The sequence below is a fragment of the Pezoporus occidentalis genome, unplaced genomic scaffold (assembly GCF_034315485.1).
Source record: "Pezoporus occidentalis ecotype Australia unplaced genomic scaffold, CSIRO_AGI_Poc_V1 ctg429, whole genome shotgun sequence".
NCBI classification, from domain to species: Eukaryota; Metazoa; Chordata; class Aves; order Psittaciformes; family Psittacidae; genus Pezoporus; species Pezoporus occidentalis.
In genome coordinates, this window is record NW_026915757.1 from 18,255 (window position 1) to 35,605 (window position 17,351).

Sequence of the window (17,351 nt, forward strand, 5' to 3'; positions counted from 1 at the left end):
CCTGGTTACATTGAATCCCGGAATCCTTAGGGTTGGAAGGGCCCTCTGGAGATCATCCAGCGCAACCCCTGCCAAGACAGGGCCACCCAGAGCAGGGCACACAGGAACGTGTCCAGGCGGGTTTGGAATGTCTCCAGAGAGGAAGACTCCAAAACCCCCCTGGGCAGCCTGTCCAGTGCTCTGCTTCCCTCAACAGGAAGTTCTTCCTCATGTTCAGGTGAAACCTCTTGTGGTTTAGTTTATGGCCATTGCTCCTCATCCTGTCACTGGGCACCACTGAAAACAGTTTGGCACCATCCTCCCAGCACCCACCTTTGAGATATTGATCGGCATTGATGGGATCCCCTCTCAGTCTGCTCTAGAAGGCCTCACTTCTCCCCCAGGAGCCATAAAAATCCTCCTACCCTTTTGGGAGTCCTGCTCCCAGAGCTGGCACTCACGGAAGGACAGGGTGTCTCTAAGCCAAGCACTGGGGTCAGGACCCTCATGGGGGCTATATGGAGGCAGACCCATCCTTCTCCTCACCTCCTGAGTTTTCCTCCGCAGCACTATTTCCTGCTGCCGCTTCTGAGACTCCAGAGCCCGGATCTGAAACTGCATGAGAGAGACACACACCCCTGGGGTCCTGCCCAGACACCCCAGTGATGGCCATAGCCCTGGGACTACTAACACCAAAATTTGGGGCAGTTATTTTGGCACAAACAGCCTCACTCTTGATTTTAAAGTGAGCAGGTTTCCAGCCTCAAGGCTGGCACTAATGGCACATCACCCCACAGCGTCTCCCACAAGCACACAGAGAGCGTGCGAAGCTCTCGGGAGCCGTTCAGCCAGGTTCCACCACACTGGGCAACCACCTGCGGGCGATGGGCTCTCACCTCCTGCCGCCGCTGCTCCTTCTTGAGCTGTGCTATCTCCCGATTCCTCTTTGTCTCTGCCAGACGTCTGCGCTGCTGCTCCTCCCGCATCTGCTTCATCAGTGCCACCTGCGATGGGATTGTGGTACCATGTGTTGGATCAGGCACCCGATTGTCCCAAGGCATCCATCCAACCAGACAGATGTCCTGCACTTGCCACCAGGACAGGAGTGGAAAACATCGCTTGTGAGCAGGGAGACTTGACCAGGTACCTTTGCCTTCTTCATCTCGGTCACCTCTGCCTGCAGCTTCCTCAGCTCCCGCTCGTAGCGGGACTGGTTCTTGAGCAGGCGAGCATGCTCCTTCTGGGCTGCCTGGAGCTTCTGCAGGTCCCGGTTCATCTCCTTCAGCCGCTTCTCATAGTCTGCTTTGATCTTGTTGGCTTTCTCCTCTGTGTAGCACTCCATAGTACCTAGAGGAACAAGGAGAGAGCTTGTGATAGCCATCCACCCCGGGCTCCTCCTGCACTGGAGGCACAGGGCACTGCTCCCTCCACATCCCTCTGCTCTGGCCCCATCACAGGCTGGGCTCTATCTGGGGGCATCCACTGGAAGAGCTGGGTTGGGTTCAGCACAGGTTGGAGACAGTGGGTTTCAGCACAACCACTGGGCTGAGAGGAGCTGCAGACCTCAACATGGGTGATCCTGCCCTGCTGAGCCTAGAGATTAGCTACACCACCTGGTCTTTGGGGTCTTCATGTGTCCCTCAGCAGACCCTCAAGCTTTCCCAAGTGTTCCCACGTGTCATGAAGTGGTGTTCAAGGCTAGAAGCGGCTTTGCTTTGCCATCCTTTCCAGCCACCTCTCCACCACCAGTGGGGTCAGGAGTTCTCCAGCTCACCAGTCCCCCTCCCCTGGCAAGACCAGCAGGGTCTTGGAGATCCCACGGGCTCAAGCAGAGGCAAAGAGATAGCAAAGCTGTACCAAAGCCAGCACTGCATGCAGGGGGTGGACGCTTTGGCTCTGAGTCAGCTGGGAAGGAGCAAGGACTGGGCCCAACACTACAGGGAGGGGATTTCACAGGCATTTCTCACTGAGGTTCTGCAGGACCCGGTCCCGCTCCAGCTGCGTGTCCCGAATCTTGTTCTGCAGCAGGATCAGCTTCTCCTCGTACTGGTGCTTGAGGGTCTGCAGGCGCCGCTGGCTGTTCTCTAGCTCATCGATCAGCTTCTGCTTGATCTCTATCTCACAAGTCAGATCTGCCAGGTCAGCCTGGAAGTTCACGGCTGCAGGCCGGAGGGGAACAGTCAGGCTGGGAGGGATGGGGCAGCATCACTCCCATAGCCCCAGTGAGCCACAGCACATGGAGAGGGCAGAGGGAGCTCATGGGAACCCACACTGCTAGGGAGCAGCAGTACCGCAAAGAGTATTGGAGACTCCTTGCAACAACCCTGGTGCTTTCTAAGCCCCTTAGAGAGGTGGCTGACTCTCCCTTCCCAGGACCAGAGCTCAGTGCTAGGAGACACAAGCAAATGCACCCCCATACCCTGGGCTGCATGCGTGGCTCTGCACTTTACCCTTCTCCTCTGCATCTGAGTCCGAGTCCACCAGGCTCTCTTCACTGCCCGAATCCTCGTCTTCATCCTCACGTCCATCCTCCTCCTCACAGCCACTCTCATCCTGCTCCTCTTCCTCCTGAAGGATGAGTGCTTAACCTCAGCTTGCAGAACAGCTTTGCCCTTCTCTCTGCAGCTCTTCCCTCCTCCAAACCTGAGCTCACCCCTCACTGATGTGCTGCAGCCCACACAGCAGGACTCAGCCTCCCACATGGGATGACCAAAGGCTGCAGCACCATTTCTGGACATCCAGCATCCACACTTGAAGGAAGCAGCCCTGTGCCCCATTCATTCCTGCATCCATCTCCTCCTAGCAGAGTAACTGCATCACCCAGCCCCAATTTGCCTAAGCATACTGAAACCAAGCCCCAGAAGATCATAGAATCATAGAAGAAGAGAACTTCTTGCTCCACAGCAGGGCTGGCTGGGGAGCAAACAGTTCCCCCCTGCTCCAGCACTAAGTCCTCATCTCCACAACCCCTCTAGCCTGCTTGCAGGATGAGGCTGAGCTTGGTCTCTCTTCCACATGGGGCAATGACAATGCTCCTCAACCAAATGTCCCCTCACTATGAGCATGAAGCACACTCACCTCTTCCACCTCGTTCTCATCAGTCTCCTCCTCATTGTCCTGCTGCAGTTTCTGCCTCTTCTTAAATGCTTCCTTCTCTGGGCTGGAGGAAAGCAGAGGGGTGCTGGTGAAGGCCAGTGTCAGGGAGCCTGGTGACAGGTCCTGCTGGGGCCCCCCTTGTCTCCTGGTTTTGGACCTTTTGGGCAAAACAGCCTCCAGGATAGCATGGAGGGTGACAAGGAGATCAAGGCAGTGCTGAAAGGGGAACCTGGGCTCTGTCTCAGTGCTCTGGCTTCCACACAGATGAGGGCAGCAGTATCCCTGACTCGATACTGCTGGACTGACATGGACATCCCCCTTCCCAACACCCCACAGCAGATGCCTTCACCTCTTCCTCCGCTGCCTCCTTTCTTTCTTCTTGAGGCGCTCCAGGTCCTGCTTGGCCCGCCGAAGGACATCGGAGGCCTCCGTGTCCACCGGTGCAGCAGGGCTACACAGCCCAGTCAGGCTGGAGCCTGGGGACGCGCCCATGGAATAAGGAGCCCGAGCAGAGACGCGTGAGAGGCTGCGACGCAGGGACTCATTCATGGACTCACTCTCCAGGAGCTTTGTCCTAGGGAATGAAGACAGCATGTAGTCAAAGAAGAGACATCCCGCTGTCTCCAGAGGATTGGATCTTGCCTGGTTGTAGGATAGTGTGAGCCAGGGACAGTCATTCCCATTTATATTGGGTCAGAATGCTGCAAGACCCAGGATCAAACAAGAGACTGGGATGGACTCAGCTTTAGGGGGCCAGTGGTTCCTGGGAAACACCAGGCATTTCTATAGCAGGATCTCCCCCTCTATCAATGGCCAAACAAAGGATGACAACAGCCAAAGCAGTGCCTGGGACTCCTACAGCCCCAGTGTAGCAGCAGTGCAGTCAGTTGCTAGTCCAGCAAGGCTTTTCACTCACCCTAGTGATGCTGCAGGCATGCAGCTCTGAGCCACATCAGGGCTCAGACCCCACCACAGCTCCTGCAGAGCCCAGGGACCCTGGGGACCCACGGCACCCATGCCCAGCTCACCTCAGCTCTTCAATCTCCCGGATGTAGTTCTGGATGAGGGTGCCAATAGCTTCATTACCATCTCCTGGAGGAGCAGAGATGCAGGTGGATCAAGGCAAGACACAGGCTGTACCTGTGCACCCATCCCAGCTACAGTGCCTGACCCACCACACCTCACACTTAGCCCAGCCTCACCTGCCCTAGCCAGCATGAGATTGGCCTCCTGGCTCATGAGGTGGGTGACCCTGCTGTTGATGGCATCAATGGCCTCTTGCATGGCCTTCACCCGCATGCGCAGGGTGCTGTTCTCCTTCTGCAGCATGGCGTTCTCACGGAACAGGTCGCTGTAGCCTTCTGAGCCATCCTCCCCAATGACCCGCTTACCCTGTGGGGACAGGAGGAGACAGTCCTGAGTGCAGGGTGAGCTGGGGTGTGGGGCCCACCACTGCATCCCTGAGGGCCGCCCCAGCCACCAAAGCAGGGGCAGGCACAAATCCAAGGGCCAGGAAGAGGCAGAAGGTGAGAAATGCTTCAAGGCTTCTCCCTGCCTTTGCATCCCCAAGTGACTTGCCCAAGGTTCTGCTGTGGCCAGGCAGGAGCTGAGCCCCCACTTCTTAAACCTTCTGACCTCTCGCAGCAGTTACTCTTATCACTAGGGGCAGAGCATGGTTGGCAGGAGGGTCTCTCCTGCTAAACCTGCCACAATGAAACATGAAGAATAGCTTCCTTCTCCTGCCTCCATCCCATCTCTGCAGGCTCACTCACTGCCTTGTACTCCATCAGCTCCATCTGCAGGCGGGCGATCTCGGCCCTCAGGGCACTGATCTGCTGACTTGTCTTGTCCTGGTTCACCACCACCTTGTTCTTGATGTTGCGGGCCCGGTTGGCATACTTGAGCGTGTTCAGGGTCTCCATGAAGTCCCGGTCAGAGGGGCTCACACACGCGATCATGATGGTTTGGCTTGGGGAGGTAAAGATCAGGGTGAAAGGACAGCTGCACCTACCCTGCACCAACTTGTACCTCGAAACCTGGAACTCAGCACAGCCCACACGCCCCTGGACACCCATCCTAGGCCCTTCTGTGTTTTATACCCAAGGTATAACCTGGATTCAGTGCCTCCCAGACCCAGAACCCCACAAACAACACATCACACAGCACTGAACAAAGCCAACCTCCACTAGCCAGCTAAGACACACTAGGATTGCTGGGGAATAATGGGCTCTTCGGAGAAGTAGAGCCATAGTAGTATACCCAAAGCAGACAGGGAATTCAGTCCACCCCATGCTGGGCAACACCACATGCCAAGTCCTGGATCACAAGGGATATGAAGTGCTTTGCACCAGCTAATTCTGCCAAAGCTGGCTAATTGCACCAGGGACTCATGAGGAACCAAGGTCTTTATATCTGCAAAGTCATACACTGCCTGCCAGGAGGCATCTCCTCCCTACCAGGCAACACATGAGGCCCAGAGGAGGTCCCAAGGATGATCAGGGGCTGGAGAACCTCCACAGAGACAGGCTGAGAAAGCTGGGGCTGTTCAGCCTGGAGAAGCTGTGTGGAGACCTCAGAGCAGCTTCCAGTGTCTGAAGGAGGCTACAAGGATGCTGGACAGGGTCTCTTCATCAGGGACTGCAGTGATAGGACAAGGGGTGATGGGTTCAGACTGAAACAGGGGAAGTTCAGGTTGGATCTGAAGCACAGAGAGAAGTTCTCTCCTGTGAGGGTGCTGAGGCACTGGCACAGGTTGCTGAGAAAAGTTGTGAATGCTCTGTCCCTGGCAGTGTTCAAGGCCAGGCTGGACAGAACCTTGGGCAGCACGGTCTAGTGTGAGGCATCCCTGCCCATGGCAGGGGGTTGGAAGCGAATGATCTTAAGGTCCTTTCCAACCCAAACCATTCTATGATTCCATGATCTGAATCCTGAAATAGATCCTACATGGCTCCATAGACCCTCAGCCCTCTCCCAGGGCTCAGCCCCAGCCTGGGACCCCCTTACCTGTTGCCCCCAAGGGAATCCTGCAGCAGGCGGGTGAGCTTGGAGTCACGGTAGGGCACGTGCACAACCTTCTTGCTCTGGTCTCCGAGGGCACTAATGACATTCCCCAGGGCCAGCTACCAAAACAAAGGAAAGACCCTCCCAAATTCCACCCCTGCTAAGAACACTGCTGCTTCTGATGTGTGTAGCCAGGACATCAGGGCTGGGACATGTGCTGTGGCAGAGGTTTGGCATGCGAGAGGTGGAGGAATGGGGCTTCCCTTGCCAGTATCAGCATTCACCCCCTTTCCCATGGCTGTGCCTCTCTCCTGCATTCCCTGAGGAGCAGCATTGACCCCTGGAGGGTTTTTCTAGCATAAATTAGGAGACCTCAACCTTTTGGGGACTTAAACCCTTGTACCCAGCTGTACCCCTCCCCATAGTCCTGCCCTAGCTGCGCCTTCACCACTGGCATTTTGGATTGTGCATCTTCATGCCTACACAATCAGGTAGCATAAACCCCGGCAGAGACAACAGCAACCCCAAAAGCCCAGAGCAGCCCCAAGCAGGACCCAAAGGTGTCACAGGCTTCCCCTCCCCTTGCGTGCTGTGCCCAGGGTCGTACCAGTCCACAGTTGATGGAGATGCCTTCCTTGGCCCTCTCACCGGTAGCACCTGTTCGCTTCAGCCTCTCTGAGCCAGCCAGGTCCACAAAGTGAAACTTGGCAGTGAGGGTCTCATACTCTGTGGTGGGCTGGGATCCATCCAGGAGGCTGGTCACCTCCCTATTCACCTGCAGCCACATGGAGAGGGTCATCACTCTGGATTCTTGGCTGCATTCAGGTGTCAGCAAAAGCCACAGCATTCGCCCTCCACACCTAGTCCCTCAAGGATGGGGGAGAGGATGCCAACAGCAGCTTGCTCTGGGCCACCCCTTGGGCCAGACCGTGCCTGCTCTGGATGGGACTGCAGGCCTCAGCTCCCATTAAATGGTAACACAGGCTATGACTGGAAAGAAAAAGACAAACCCCTGCCTCTCTTTGCAAGACTTCAAACCCTCTCCCCTTTCCAAAGGACCTCACAAATATTGCCCTGGTATTAGATGCAGGAAGAGCCCAGCCGTGAGGCAGGAGCCCATCTCACCAGCTCCGGGCGGGCGCACACTCTCATCTGGCAGAGGTGAATGGTGAAGATGGCGTGGGACCGGGAGCTCTGCACATTCATCTGGGTGCTGGCCGTGGTGCGGGAAAGAGCTCCCTGCTTTAGGCACTGGATCAACTACAACAACATGGAGCAGGGAAGAAGGAAACCTTAAAAGTATCCTTTAGGGAGTCAGGACAGCCCAGTGAGCACACCGACCTGCCTCTGCCTCACTCCAGGGCTGCTCTGTTCCCTCCTGGGTGAGATCACCCCACATCCCTGGTCAGTGAGCACCCATATCTGCCCTATCCCACACCCACCTCATCCTGTGAGTTGATGAGGCGTGATGTAACCCCTGTAGTGTAAATGCTTCCACTGGCATCCTCATGGATTTTGATGTTTGATTTGCGATGGCGTACATCAGGGTCACGGGCGCTGTCAAACAGGTCCAGGATCTCTTCATTGTAGAGCTGAGTGGGGTAGAAGTGGGTGCAGAGTGAATAGTAGTAAGCAGGAGGCTGCTAAAGCACAGCACAGCAGGACTGACAGGAGCTGAGAGCCAGGAGGACAGGCTGCACACTAAGGGTGCGCATGTGTTCACACACAGAATCACAGAATGGTTTGGAAGGGACCTTAAAGCTCCTCCAGCTCCAACCCCTGCCACAGGCAGGGACCCCTTCCATAGAGCAGCTTGCTCCAAGCCCCTGTGTCCAACCTGGCCTTGAACACTGCCAGGGATGGGGCAGCCACAGCTTCTCTGGGCACCCTGTGCCAGCGCCTCAGCACCCTCACAGGGAAGAGCTTCTGCCTAAGATCCAACCTGAACTTGCCCTGTTTCAGTTTGAACCCATCACCCCTTGTCCTGTCACTACAGTCCCTAACGAAGAGTCCCTCTCTTGCATTCAAATACATACACGTGTATATGCTTAGGCGAGGCTGACCAGGAGAGCTGATGTGTGTGCAGATGTAGGAAAGGACACACGGGATGTGTCTGCAGACAGGAGAAGATGCTCAGGCAAGCTCTAACCTTCCTGTATACGTATTCAGCCAGGTTAGGATGCCCAGATGAAATGGCATGTGTGCACACGCAGGTGTACATACATGTGCCATGTTTGCCTCCAAAGCTCTGAGCTGCAGTCTGGGTTGGTTTGAGCTCCCCAACCCTGTCACGTCCCTGTCCCACACCAGAAACCATGTCCCCACACATGTGGACACCCAGGAGCTCTGCGTCCTCCCAGCCTTCCCTGCTCACTTGAGGAGCTCCCGGCCACACAAGCCAGCAGAGCCCCTCTCCCGCCATGCTTCCCTAAGGTAACCTTGGGTGGAAAGGAAACCAAGAGCTACAGGAAGGGCTGGACGAGCAGAGAAACCCTGAGGACCCAGAGCTGACAGATGTCCCCATTTGTATCTTGACCCTGCAGCATCCTGTCTCATGCTGGGGCAGAGGGACACCCCTGCTTTTCTGTCCTCCTGCCACCACCACTCAATGCCACACGTCACCCTCTCACACTTATGCCCCTGTGTGGAGAACAGGGTCGCACAAGGACCGCAAAGGTCCTGGCCACCTCAGCGGATCAGGCTAATTTGTCCCTGGCTGCCCCAGGGGCAAACAGGCTCTCTGAGGGTTCAAACCCTGCTCTCACAGCCTGCTCCTGGGAGGAGAGTCACAGGACAGGGATCAGCGGGGCCAAATCCTGTTCCACTGCCAGCACAACATAGCTGGTAACCAGCACCTGATGCAGCCACGTGCCCACGCAGGCACAGGAGAGCCATTATCACTTCAAAACCCTCCCTGAGTTGCCTGGTTTGATGTCCATGCTGCAGAGCGGACCAGAAGGCAAGGCTTTCAGCAGGCTTCAATGGTCTTTGCCACTGGGCCATCAGGTTTCTACTGTCCCCACATGTAACAGGGGCGGACAACGTCCCCCTGGGCACTGCCGGCCTGGGGAGTGTAACCATGAGCAGCTTTGAAGCACAGCAGAGGAAGCCGTTCCCATCCTCCACTGCAGTCACAGAACAAATATCTCTGAGGCTATTTTGAGAACCCAAAGCACCAGAGGTCAGAGGTGGTGAAGAGTGAGAAAGGCTACAGGAAATACCCACGGCAGCTGCTGTGACCCCAAGCAGGGCCACTGCTTTTTCACTCCCAGGGGTCACTGGGGTTGTGCTGGACCTCTTGGTTTGAAGAAATGCTTCCGAGGATGGCCTGGAACAGAGGCAGCACAGACATCCCATTTCCAGTATTCATCTTTCACGTGTCCAAACCCCAGCTAACAGATCACCCAGCATCCTGGGGCACTGTTGGGGCATCCCAAACTAGAGGGAGAAATTGAGGCAAGGGAAACTATAGCTGGACAGCAAAGAATCTTCTAGACAGCAGATACAGGACACTGAGAGGTAAAGGAAAGTGTGTTACATAGGGTAAGGGGACACACATTGGGCTTAAGGCCAGTATTTGGTTCTACAGCTCAGGAAGGCAGGACCATGCCATGACTCCAACAGGGTTAGGGCACTCTGCAGCAGGGATAAAGCCCAACCAAGGTTCACCTCCCAGAAGGACTTCAGTACAGGCAGGAAATTGTACCTATTTCCATCCCAGCCCTCAGGTTCCCCAGAGTGGAGGCCCATGAGAATACGTGGGAAGGCAGCCAGGAACTTGGACAGGCTGAGTGGTGGGGAGGGAAGGATGTGGCAAGACACACAGCACCATGGGAGTGAGCAAGGGTTCTGCAGATGGAAAGCTGGTTGGAAAGGATTTCTTCAGTGAGGAGATAAGCCCCTGAGACTAGGAGGTGCCTTTGGGCACCACTTACGCTCTCCAGGCCATGGACATCTGGAGGAACCCAGATGTGATGGACGCCAAAGCCACATGGAGGCAAAATCCCAGCACAGGGCCTCTTCTCTGCCTGCCTGTTTCCTCTGGGCTCTACCCCACATCAGGAGAACAACCAGGTGAAGTTTGTTTAGGAGCCCAGCTTTGCTCAATACCACCCAATGTTTCCTCACCAGGGCCTTAAACCAGTTCCCGTCTTGAGCTTCTTTCCACTTTTACACCACAACCAGTCCACAGGGAGACTGCTGCAGCCACACAAGGTCCAGAGGCTTTCGGGGACAAACTTCTCCAGGAAAATAAGTAGTTAATAGAAGAGGCTTTTGAAATCAAGAGGCCAAGGCAGAGGCAGGAAAGGATGCAATGAAGCATTCTCAAGGTCAAAGATGCAGCAAAGGACATGGGAAATAATGCATCCCTTCCTCCAGTCCCCACAAGAATGGCACTTCTTCCACTTGTTTCACTGGGAATGCTGGTACAGACCCAGGGAAACAGATATGCCACTATCCTCAGTCTCAAACAGGAGTAAGCAAGCCTAGAGCCCCCTGAATGTCCAAGGGACCAAGGGACCATGGGAAGGGTATCCCTTCAGCCAAGAAAATGCCACCCCAGTTTGTGGCCATCAAGAGGTCACCAACATTCAGCTCCTTTGAGTCTCCTCTGCTCCGGCTACACCCCTGGCAGCACACCTGCTGTAGGATGCAGCTCAGCCATGGAGCAGCCAGGACATGAATGCTGAGCAAAGGAGAGGGTGACAGTGTCACCCAGACGTGCTATCACCCACCTCCAGGAACTGGGCACTGACTTTGAACTCCGGAGCCGCCCTGCCCTGACTCTGCGCTGCGCGCTTGCGCTCCTCAATGCCGCTGAAGAGGTGGCTGATGGCCCGTGGGATGATGCCCTGCTCTTCCTCAGAGATGTTCACGTCAAAGCCAGTGCCCATGGTGTATGTCTTCCCAGCACCAGTCTGCAAAAAGGCAATGAGGGGGCAGCTGGCTGGGCTCTCCCAGTCTAAGCTCTGCCCAAGGCACCTTTCACCTCCCCATCACCACCCCAAGCACCCCAAACGTCTCTGCTAAACTCCTCTGATCCCCACTCTCACACCAGCTCCCACACCCCCACCCCAGCCCCCCAGCCCTGCCTTCCTTTCCTCCGATCCAAGGCCACCCCCAGCCCCCTCTCTTGCCCAGCCCAGGGACAACTCTGTCCCCTCCACTCCCCACCATCTGTAACCTCTGCAGATGCCATCTCAGCAGCCCCAGCACCCAGTGCTGCAGAGGAGCCCAATGCCCATGCCAGAACCCAAGGAGCAGGCAGAGCACGTACCTGTCCATACGCCAGCACGGTGGCATTGTAGCCCTCAAAGCAGCCTTCAATGAGCTTGCCAACACACGTTGTATAGATCTGCTCCTGCCACGTGTCCAGGTCAAAGACAAAGTCATAGGTGAAGGCCTTGTCCTTCCCCAGTAGCACTTGGGGCTCTCCGGGTGTCACTGAGGTGCAGATGTGACATCCCTCTATTTTCTCTTTGGACAGTTGGGGACGGATCCTGCAAGAAGGGAAGGGGGCTGAGGGAAGCCTCAGGGCTCACTCACATGAGCCTGGTCCTGAGGATGTGAGCAATGTCCCACACTGGAACTGTGGCTGCTGCAGGTGGGGGACCGAGAGCACCTTTGCCTGCAGTGTGGAGCAGAGAGCACTGAATGCTTCCGCTCCTGCACCCAGCGAGAACCTTGATCTGTTTGTGGCCAAGAAAAGCGGCTGGTGCATTCCAGTGATGCCACCATCCACCTCTGCAGCCGAGGAGGTGACAGGCAGGACTGGGGACCACAGCACAGGCAGGTAATCACCTGCAGCCCACACTTAAACTACCCTTGCCTCAATAGCTGAGCATGGCCCATACAGGGGCATACAGGGCCATGGCCATGCTGGCTCATGCACTGCAATGCCCCTGTCAAGGCAGCAAGTGCTGGCTGTTCGCAGACACCCATCGAAACACAGAAGCAGCACCCATTTCAGAGGCAACATGATCAAACTGCACTTCCAAAGGCTTGAAATGCAAAGTGCAAAACCATGCCAAGACAGTCCCAGAGCCAAAACAACCGCCCCAACCCAACCACCGCCCAGCCCAGCAGCTGTCCCCAGCCATGGGCTTGGTGGATGGGAAGGGGACAGGTGAGGCTGTGCTCAGCTCCTGCTGCTGGTGGCATGCACAACTGACCTACTGCATTCCCACCCATCACACTGAACCCCTTCCCAACAGTACAGAGCAGCCAGACACACACTCGCACTCCAGCACAGGCACAGCCTGCAGCAGCTCCGGGTTTGGGTGCATGTGTCAGCTGTGGGAAGCTGGCTGATCCCAGGGGACTCATGGAGAATGAGGGAGCACAGAGACAAGCACCACAGCAAACAGCTCTCATTAGAGCTAATGACTGCACATCTCCCCTCCCTGGGTGCTTCAGAGACACAGCTATTAATTCCTTGGAAGCCACATCCCTGGCAGCACCGCATCCCTGCCAGCGACCGCAGCAGACGCTTTGTGGATTGGGGCTCCTCAAGAGCCTCCTTGTCAGCCTGGCCAGTGGCAAGCAGAGCTCAGAAGAGACAAATGAGTCTATGAACCCCCACCGAGTTTGGAGGCCAGGGTGTCCCTGTGGGGCAGGAGGCAGCACGAGCACCCGGCTCTCCAGCGTGTGGGAACAGCTCTGGGTGTCTGTGGGTAAATTTAGCTCAGCAGCCACAATAGAAAGCAGCTTCTGATGTGCACAGCCCCAGACTCGCTCCTGTCGCCTTCCCAGGGTCCCACCCTCCTCTAGGAACATTAAACCCCAGCTTTAATTAATTTTTGAACAACTTTAGGAGCTTCCCCTTCTCCCTCACCCCAGCCATGCTCAGCAACAGTGTCCTCGGGGAATGGGCAGAAGAACAAACTGGAACCACGGTAATTTGGGAAAGTTCTTCTGAAGAAAAAAGGAGAACAGGGTTTTCAGCAAAACGTTTTCATCCCCTCCCCGGTGGTTAAATGTGGGTTTGGAAGAGAGGGTGAGCAGCAGCGCTGCAGGGGCGTACACACATGGATTTCCATAGAGCATGGGCTAGAGACTGGCCATGCTGGGCTGTCCTTGAGGCCAGGAGCCAATGCTGTCCACATGCCAACATCTATGGCTCTCCCATTCCTTAAACATCACTGCCCAGCCAGCTCCAAGCACTTGAGGGACCCCATCACCTGCCAGGGGACCTGCAGGGAGCCATGTACCAGCCAGCCCTCAACATGCATCCCATCTCCCCAAGGGGACCAGAGACATGGGAACCTCCCCAGAGAGTCCTGCTCTCCAGGGAATTAGCTGAGCATCACTGATGGATGTCCTTGGAAGCTGCTGTCAGCCAGTGTGGGAATACTATGGATCCCCACTACAAGAGCAGGACAAGCAGAGCAGGAGGGCAGAGATGAGTGCCAGTGGCCCCAGCCTCATGTGAAATGGTGCAGAGATCCCCTGCAGCATCACAGGAGATGTATGTGACCACCAAGACATGTTGCTGAGGGTTTCTCTAGGCCAGTGCAGCTCCTCCTGCTCCCTGGCACCCAGCTGTCCCAGCTCTCTCAAACCCTGCCCTCCCAGGAGAAACGTCACCATGCTGGGCACATGAGACCCTCGTTGGGCCAGGTAGGTGTTCACATACAGATCAAGCCATGCTCAGGCACTAGGATACCTCCTACAAACATAGAATTATAGAATTGTTTAGGTTGGAAAATACTTTTAAGATCATCAAGTCCAACTTTTAACCCAGCACTGCCAAAGCCACCACTAACCCACGTCACTGAGCACCACATCTACATGTCTTTTAAATACGTTAAGGAACGGTGACTCCACCACTGCTCTGGGCAGCCTGTTAAAGTGCTTGACAGCTCTCTGAGAGAATTAAGCTCTCCTAATCTTCAACCTAAACCAGCCCTGGTGCAGCTTGAGGCCGTTTCCTCTTGTCCCATCCCTTGTTCCTTGGGAGCAGAGCCCAGCCCCTCCTGGCTCCATCCTCCTCTCAGGCACTTGTAGGCAGCCATCAGGTCCCCCCTGAGCCTTCTCTTCTCCACACTGAACCCCCCAGGTCCCTCAGCCCTTCCCCATCACACTTGTGCTCCAGGCCCTGCACCAGCTCCGCTGCCCTTCTCTGGCCCCGCTCCAGCACCTCAATGTCTCTCCTGCAGTGAGGGGCCCAGAGCTGAACACAGGATTCGAGGTGCGGCCTCACCAGTGCCCAGCACAGGGGCACAATCCCTGCCCTGGCCCTGCTGCCGCACTGGTGCTGGTACAGGCCAGGATGCTGGGGGCTTCCTGGCTGCCTGGGCACAAGCTGCTCCTATTCAAGCAGTTATCAACCAATACCCTCAAGTTCTTTTCCACTGGGCAGCTTTCCAGCCAAACGTGATATAAACATCTGCAGAGCCAGCAAGGGCTGTCTTGGTGTCCCTGTCCTCAATCCCACCAGGTGACACTGGGGGACCTGGCAGTGCCTGCCATTCTCTGCCTCAGTTTCTCTCCTCTGCTACAAAGATCAGCAACTTTAGAAGTCATAAAGTCACCATCTGAGTCCTAAAGGGCTGAGACACCCATAGAGAGTCTGGCTGATCCCCTGGAACCCATGACACAGGCAGCCTGTGCCTGGCCATCCCCAGGGTGGCACAATGGGAAGGACACAGGTTGTCCTTGGGCCAGCAAGATGAGCAGTGCCAGTCCCATCTCCCTCCTGCCTGTGCTGATAAACCAACATCAGAACAGACAACACACCCAGGGAGGAGAGAGCTGGCAAGACCACAGTGGCACCATGAGCCTGGCCACCACCTCCACCCCCTGCATGCTCAGCTCACAGTCACCGTGAAGGGACAGTGACAAGGGACCGATACCCAGGACAGAGCAGCATAGTCCTGGTCGGAGTGCTCCAGGCAAGCAAATGTGGCTGCTTCCCACACAGATACACAGGACTGGGTGGCAGAAGGACACACAGAGAGAGACAGAGGTACAGGTAGCGGTGGACACTGCTCCTTCCCGAACTGACAGCTCTCACTGAGTGATGCCGGGTGGCACAGCAGGAGCCTGCTCCTGCATCAGCATCCAAACCCAGCAGCATGAGCAGCAATGTGTGTGCCAGGGAGAGCCCACAACTGCATGGGGACACAAAGGGAGCCTCAACTGGAGCCCCTCCATTGCTCCTTCCCGTCCCTGGCAGGCTGTGAAAGCAGCGTCTCCATGGTGGGGCTGCCAGGGCGCCAGAGCATCTGGGAGGAAGGGGAGAGCGGATCCTGCACCCTAAGGGGCAGGGAGCTGCTGCGGGCACACGGGTGAGCACAAAGGCTGAGTTGTTCAGTGCTGCTGCCTTATGCCAGCGTTTGGCCAGGGAAGAGGGAGAAGCCAAGCAAGGCCGGGAGCCAAGCGCTGGATGGGCACTGCGGGGCAGCCAGCTCCCACAGGCAGCCCTCACAGCGTCAGCTCAGGGAGAGACCTGCGCATTCCAGCATCTTAAGCCCCGCAGGCAATGGAGGGGGTGAGGTTCAGCATGCTGGGCACAGCCAGTATCCCCTTGTGAAGGCTGCATCCACCAAGACACCACCCAGCCCTCCCTGTGCAGTTATGGGAGACTTTCCTTGCGCAGGATGGCACAATTCAGCTGATGTGGGCTGCTGGGTTCATGTCCTGTCCCCTTGACTGATTCAGTTTCCCCACTCCCAGCCCACTGCTATGGCAACCCTAGGGGGCTCCAGGGCATCCTTTGCCCTCCAGCACGTTGCCAGTGCTGTGGCAGCACACTCCCATAGCCCTTCTGCCATGGTGCCAGTCACACTATCACCACCACCCCAGCAACCTGCCTGCATCCACAGCCAGCCTCTCCTGAGGCTGTATCAGCCTGCTGAGACACAGCCACAGCTGGGACAGGGCAGGATCCCATCCCTCCAAGACCACTGTGGGAGGGAAGGTGGCTGCCTGTGTTCCGCAAGGAGCCATTCATCTCCCCTCCCGAGACCAGAGCCATGGAAAACTAGCCAGACAGGGCTAGATTCCCATGGAGCCAAGCCAGAGAGCCAGGGATAGGCAAGCAGGAGAGCTCTATGGTGTTTTTCCTTTCTGTGCCAGATCCCAGAGGGTGGAAGCCACTTGCTCTCATCTACCCTGTCTCCCGAGAGGCAAGGTGAGGGGCTTGGTGAGGGGCTGGGACACTGCCCAGCTGCAGGGACCTCTCCTGGGGCAGGCTGTCAGAGGTCGGAGCTGGCAGAGCCCATCAGCCATGCCTGGCTGCTGGGGATGTGGCTGCCAGGACAGTAGCGCTGGGCAAGCCTAGGCAGTACCTTGCCATGCTCCCCACATTGCCCGCATTCATTCCGCTGCCATTCCCAGTCCCTGCAGTCACCCTGCTCCTGTTCCTGCATTACCCACGTTCACCCCATTTCTCTTCCCCACATGACTTTGCATTCATAGAATCATGGAATGGTTTGGGTGGGAAAAGACCTTAAGATCAACCACAGGCAGGGACAGCTTCCACTAGAGCCAGTTGCTCCAAGCCCCTGTGTCCAACCTGGCCTTGAACACTGCCAGGGATGGGGCAGCCACAGCTTCTCTGGGCACCCTGTGCCAGCACCTCAGCACCCTCACAGGGAAGAGCTTCTGCTTTAGATCCCACCTGAACTTCCCCTGTTTCAGTCTGAACCGATGAAGAGTCGCTCTCCAGCATCCTTGTAGCCCCCTTCAGGTACTGGAAGCTTCTCTGAGGTCTCTGCTCCCATCCCTATATCACCCGTGTTTGAGCCACATTACCTGCATTCACCCTGCTCCCATCCCTGCTCCCCCTATTGCCCCATCCCCACTCCCTGTGTCACCCAACCTGCCCAGCATAAGAGCTGCAGGAGCATCCACAAGGCACCCCAGGCTCACATGGAGCCCCTCTGCCAGCCTCACTGCGCTCTCTGCTCCCCCCATGCTTTGCTCTCCTATGCCCAAACTGGCACTCCAGGCTTTGCTGCTGCCCAATAGCGCAGGGCAGCCAGGAGGAGAGCAGCTCTAACATCATCATGTGCTCCACTAGGACATCCTATTGCTCAAGGACAACCCAGGCACTGCAGACCCAACAGGCAAGCCAGTGTGTGACACATGCAGTGCAGTACGGTGGTGTGTGGGGCACTCAACCTGGCCAAGCAGCTCTGTGTGTGCTGCCAGCATCATCGGGAAGATCAGAGCCAAGTGCTCCAGGTTTTCCCCATGTATCCAGGCCAGCATAGCAAGCCTGGGGTAGTCTGTCCTCACCAGCAGACAAGCTCAGTGTGGCTTGATTGTGG

General features: G+C 56.4%; 1 protein-coding gene across 5 annotated transcripts in view; it reads right to left on the bottom strand.

Moving 5' to 3' along the window:
• The window catches only part of KIF21B (kinesin family member 21B), a 40,451-nt gene that overhangs the window by 14,856 nt on the left and 8,244 nt on the right, over positions 1 to 17,351 (bottom strand). For 4 of the 5 annotated variants that reach the window (XR_009967761.1, XR_009967760.1, XM_062634495.1 and 1 more), the window contains exons 2-17: positions 11,354 to 11,576; positions 10,812 to 10,994; positions 7,518 to 7,667; positions 7,201 to 7,335; positions 6,683 to 6,850; positions 6,079 to 6,194; positions 4,848 to 5,043; positions 4,278 to 4,467; positions 4,104 to 4,167; positions 3,425 to 3,649; positions 3,058 to 3,139; positions 2,430 to 2,547; positions 1,947 to 2,138; positions 1,127 to 1,326; positions 876 to 983; positions 526 to 594 (exon numbers count right to left, since the gene is read on the bottom strand). Coding sequence is in view for 2 of the 5 variants with exons in the window: in XM_062634495.1 (XP_062490479.1) it covers positions 526 to 594; positions 876 to 983; positions 1,127 to 1,326; positions 1,947 to 2,138; positions 2,430 to 2,547; positions 3,058 to 3,139; positions 3,425 to 3,649; positions 4,104 to 4,167; positions 4,278 to 4,467; positions 4,848 to 5,043; positions 6,079 to 6,194; positions 6,683 to 6,850; positions 7,201 to 7,335; positions 7,518 to 7,667; positions 10,812 to 10,994; positions 11,354 to 11,576 (2,419 nt within the window). In the remaining 3 variants the exon portion in view is untranslated. The remainder of the gene's footprint in view (positions 1 to 525; positions 595 to 875; positions 984 to 1,126; positions 1,327 to 1,946; positions 2,139 to 2,429; positions 2,548 to 3,057; positions 3,140 to 3,424; positions 3,650 to 4,103; positions 4,168 to 4,277; positions 4,468 to 4,847; positions 5,044 to 6,078; positions 6,195 to 6,682; positions 6,851 to 7,200; positions 7,336 to 7,517; positions 7,668 to 10,811; positions 10,995 to 11,353; positions 11,577 to 17,351) is intronic. The other variant, XR_009967762.1, reaches the window with a different exon arrangement.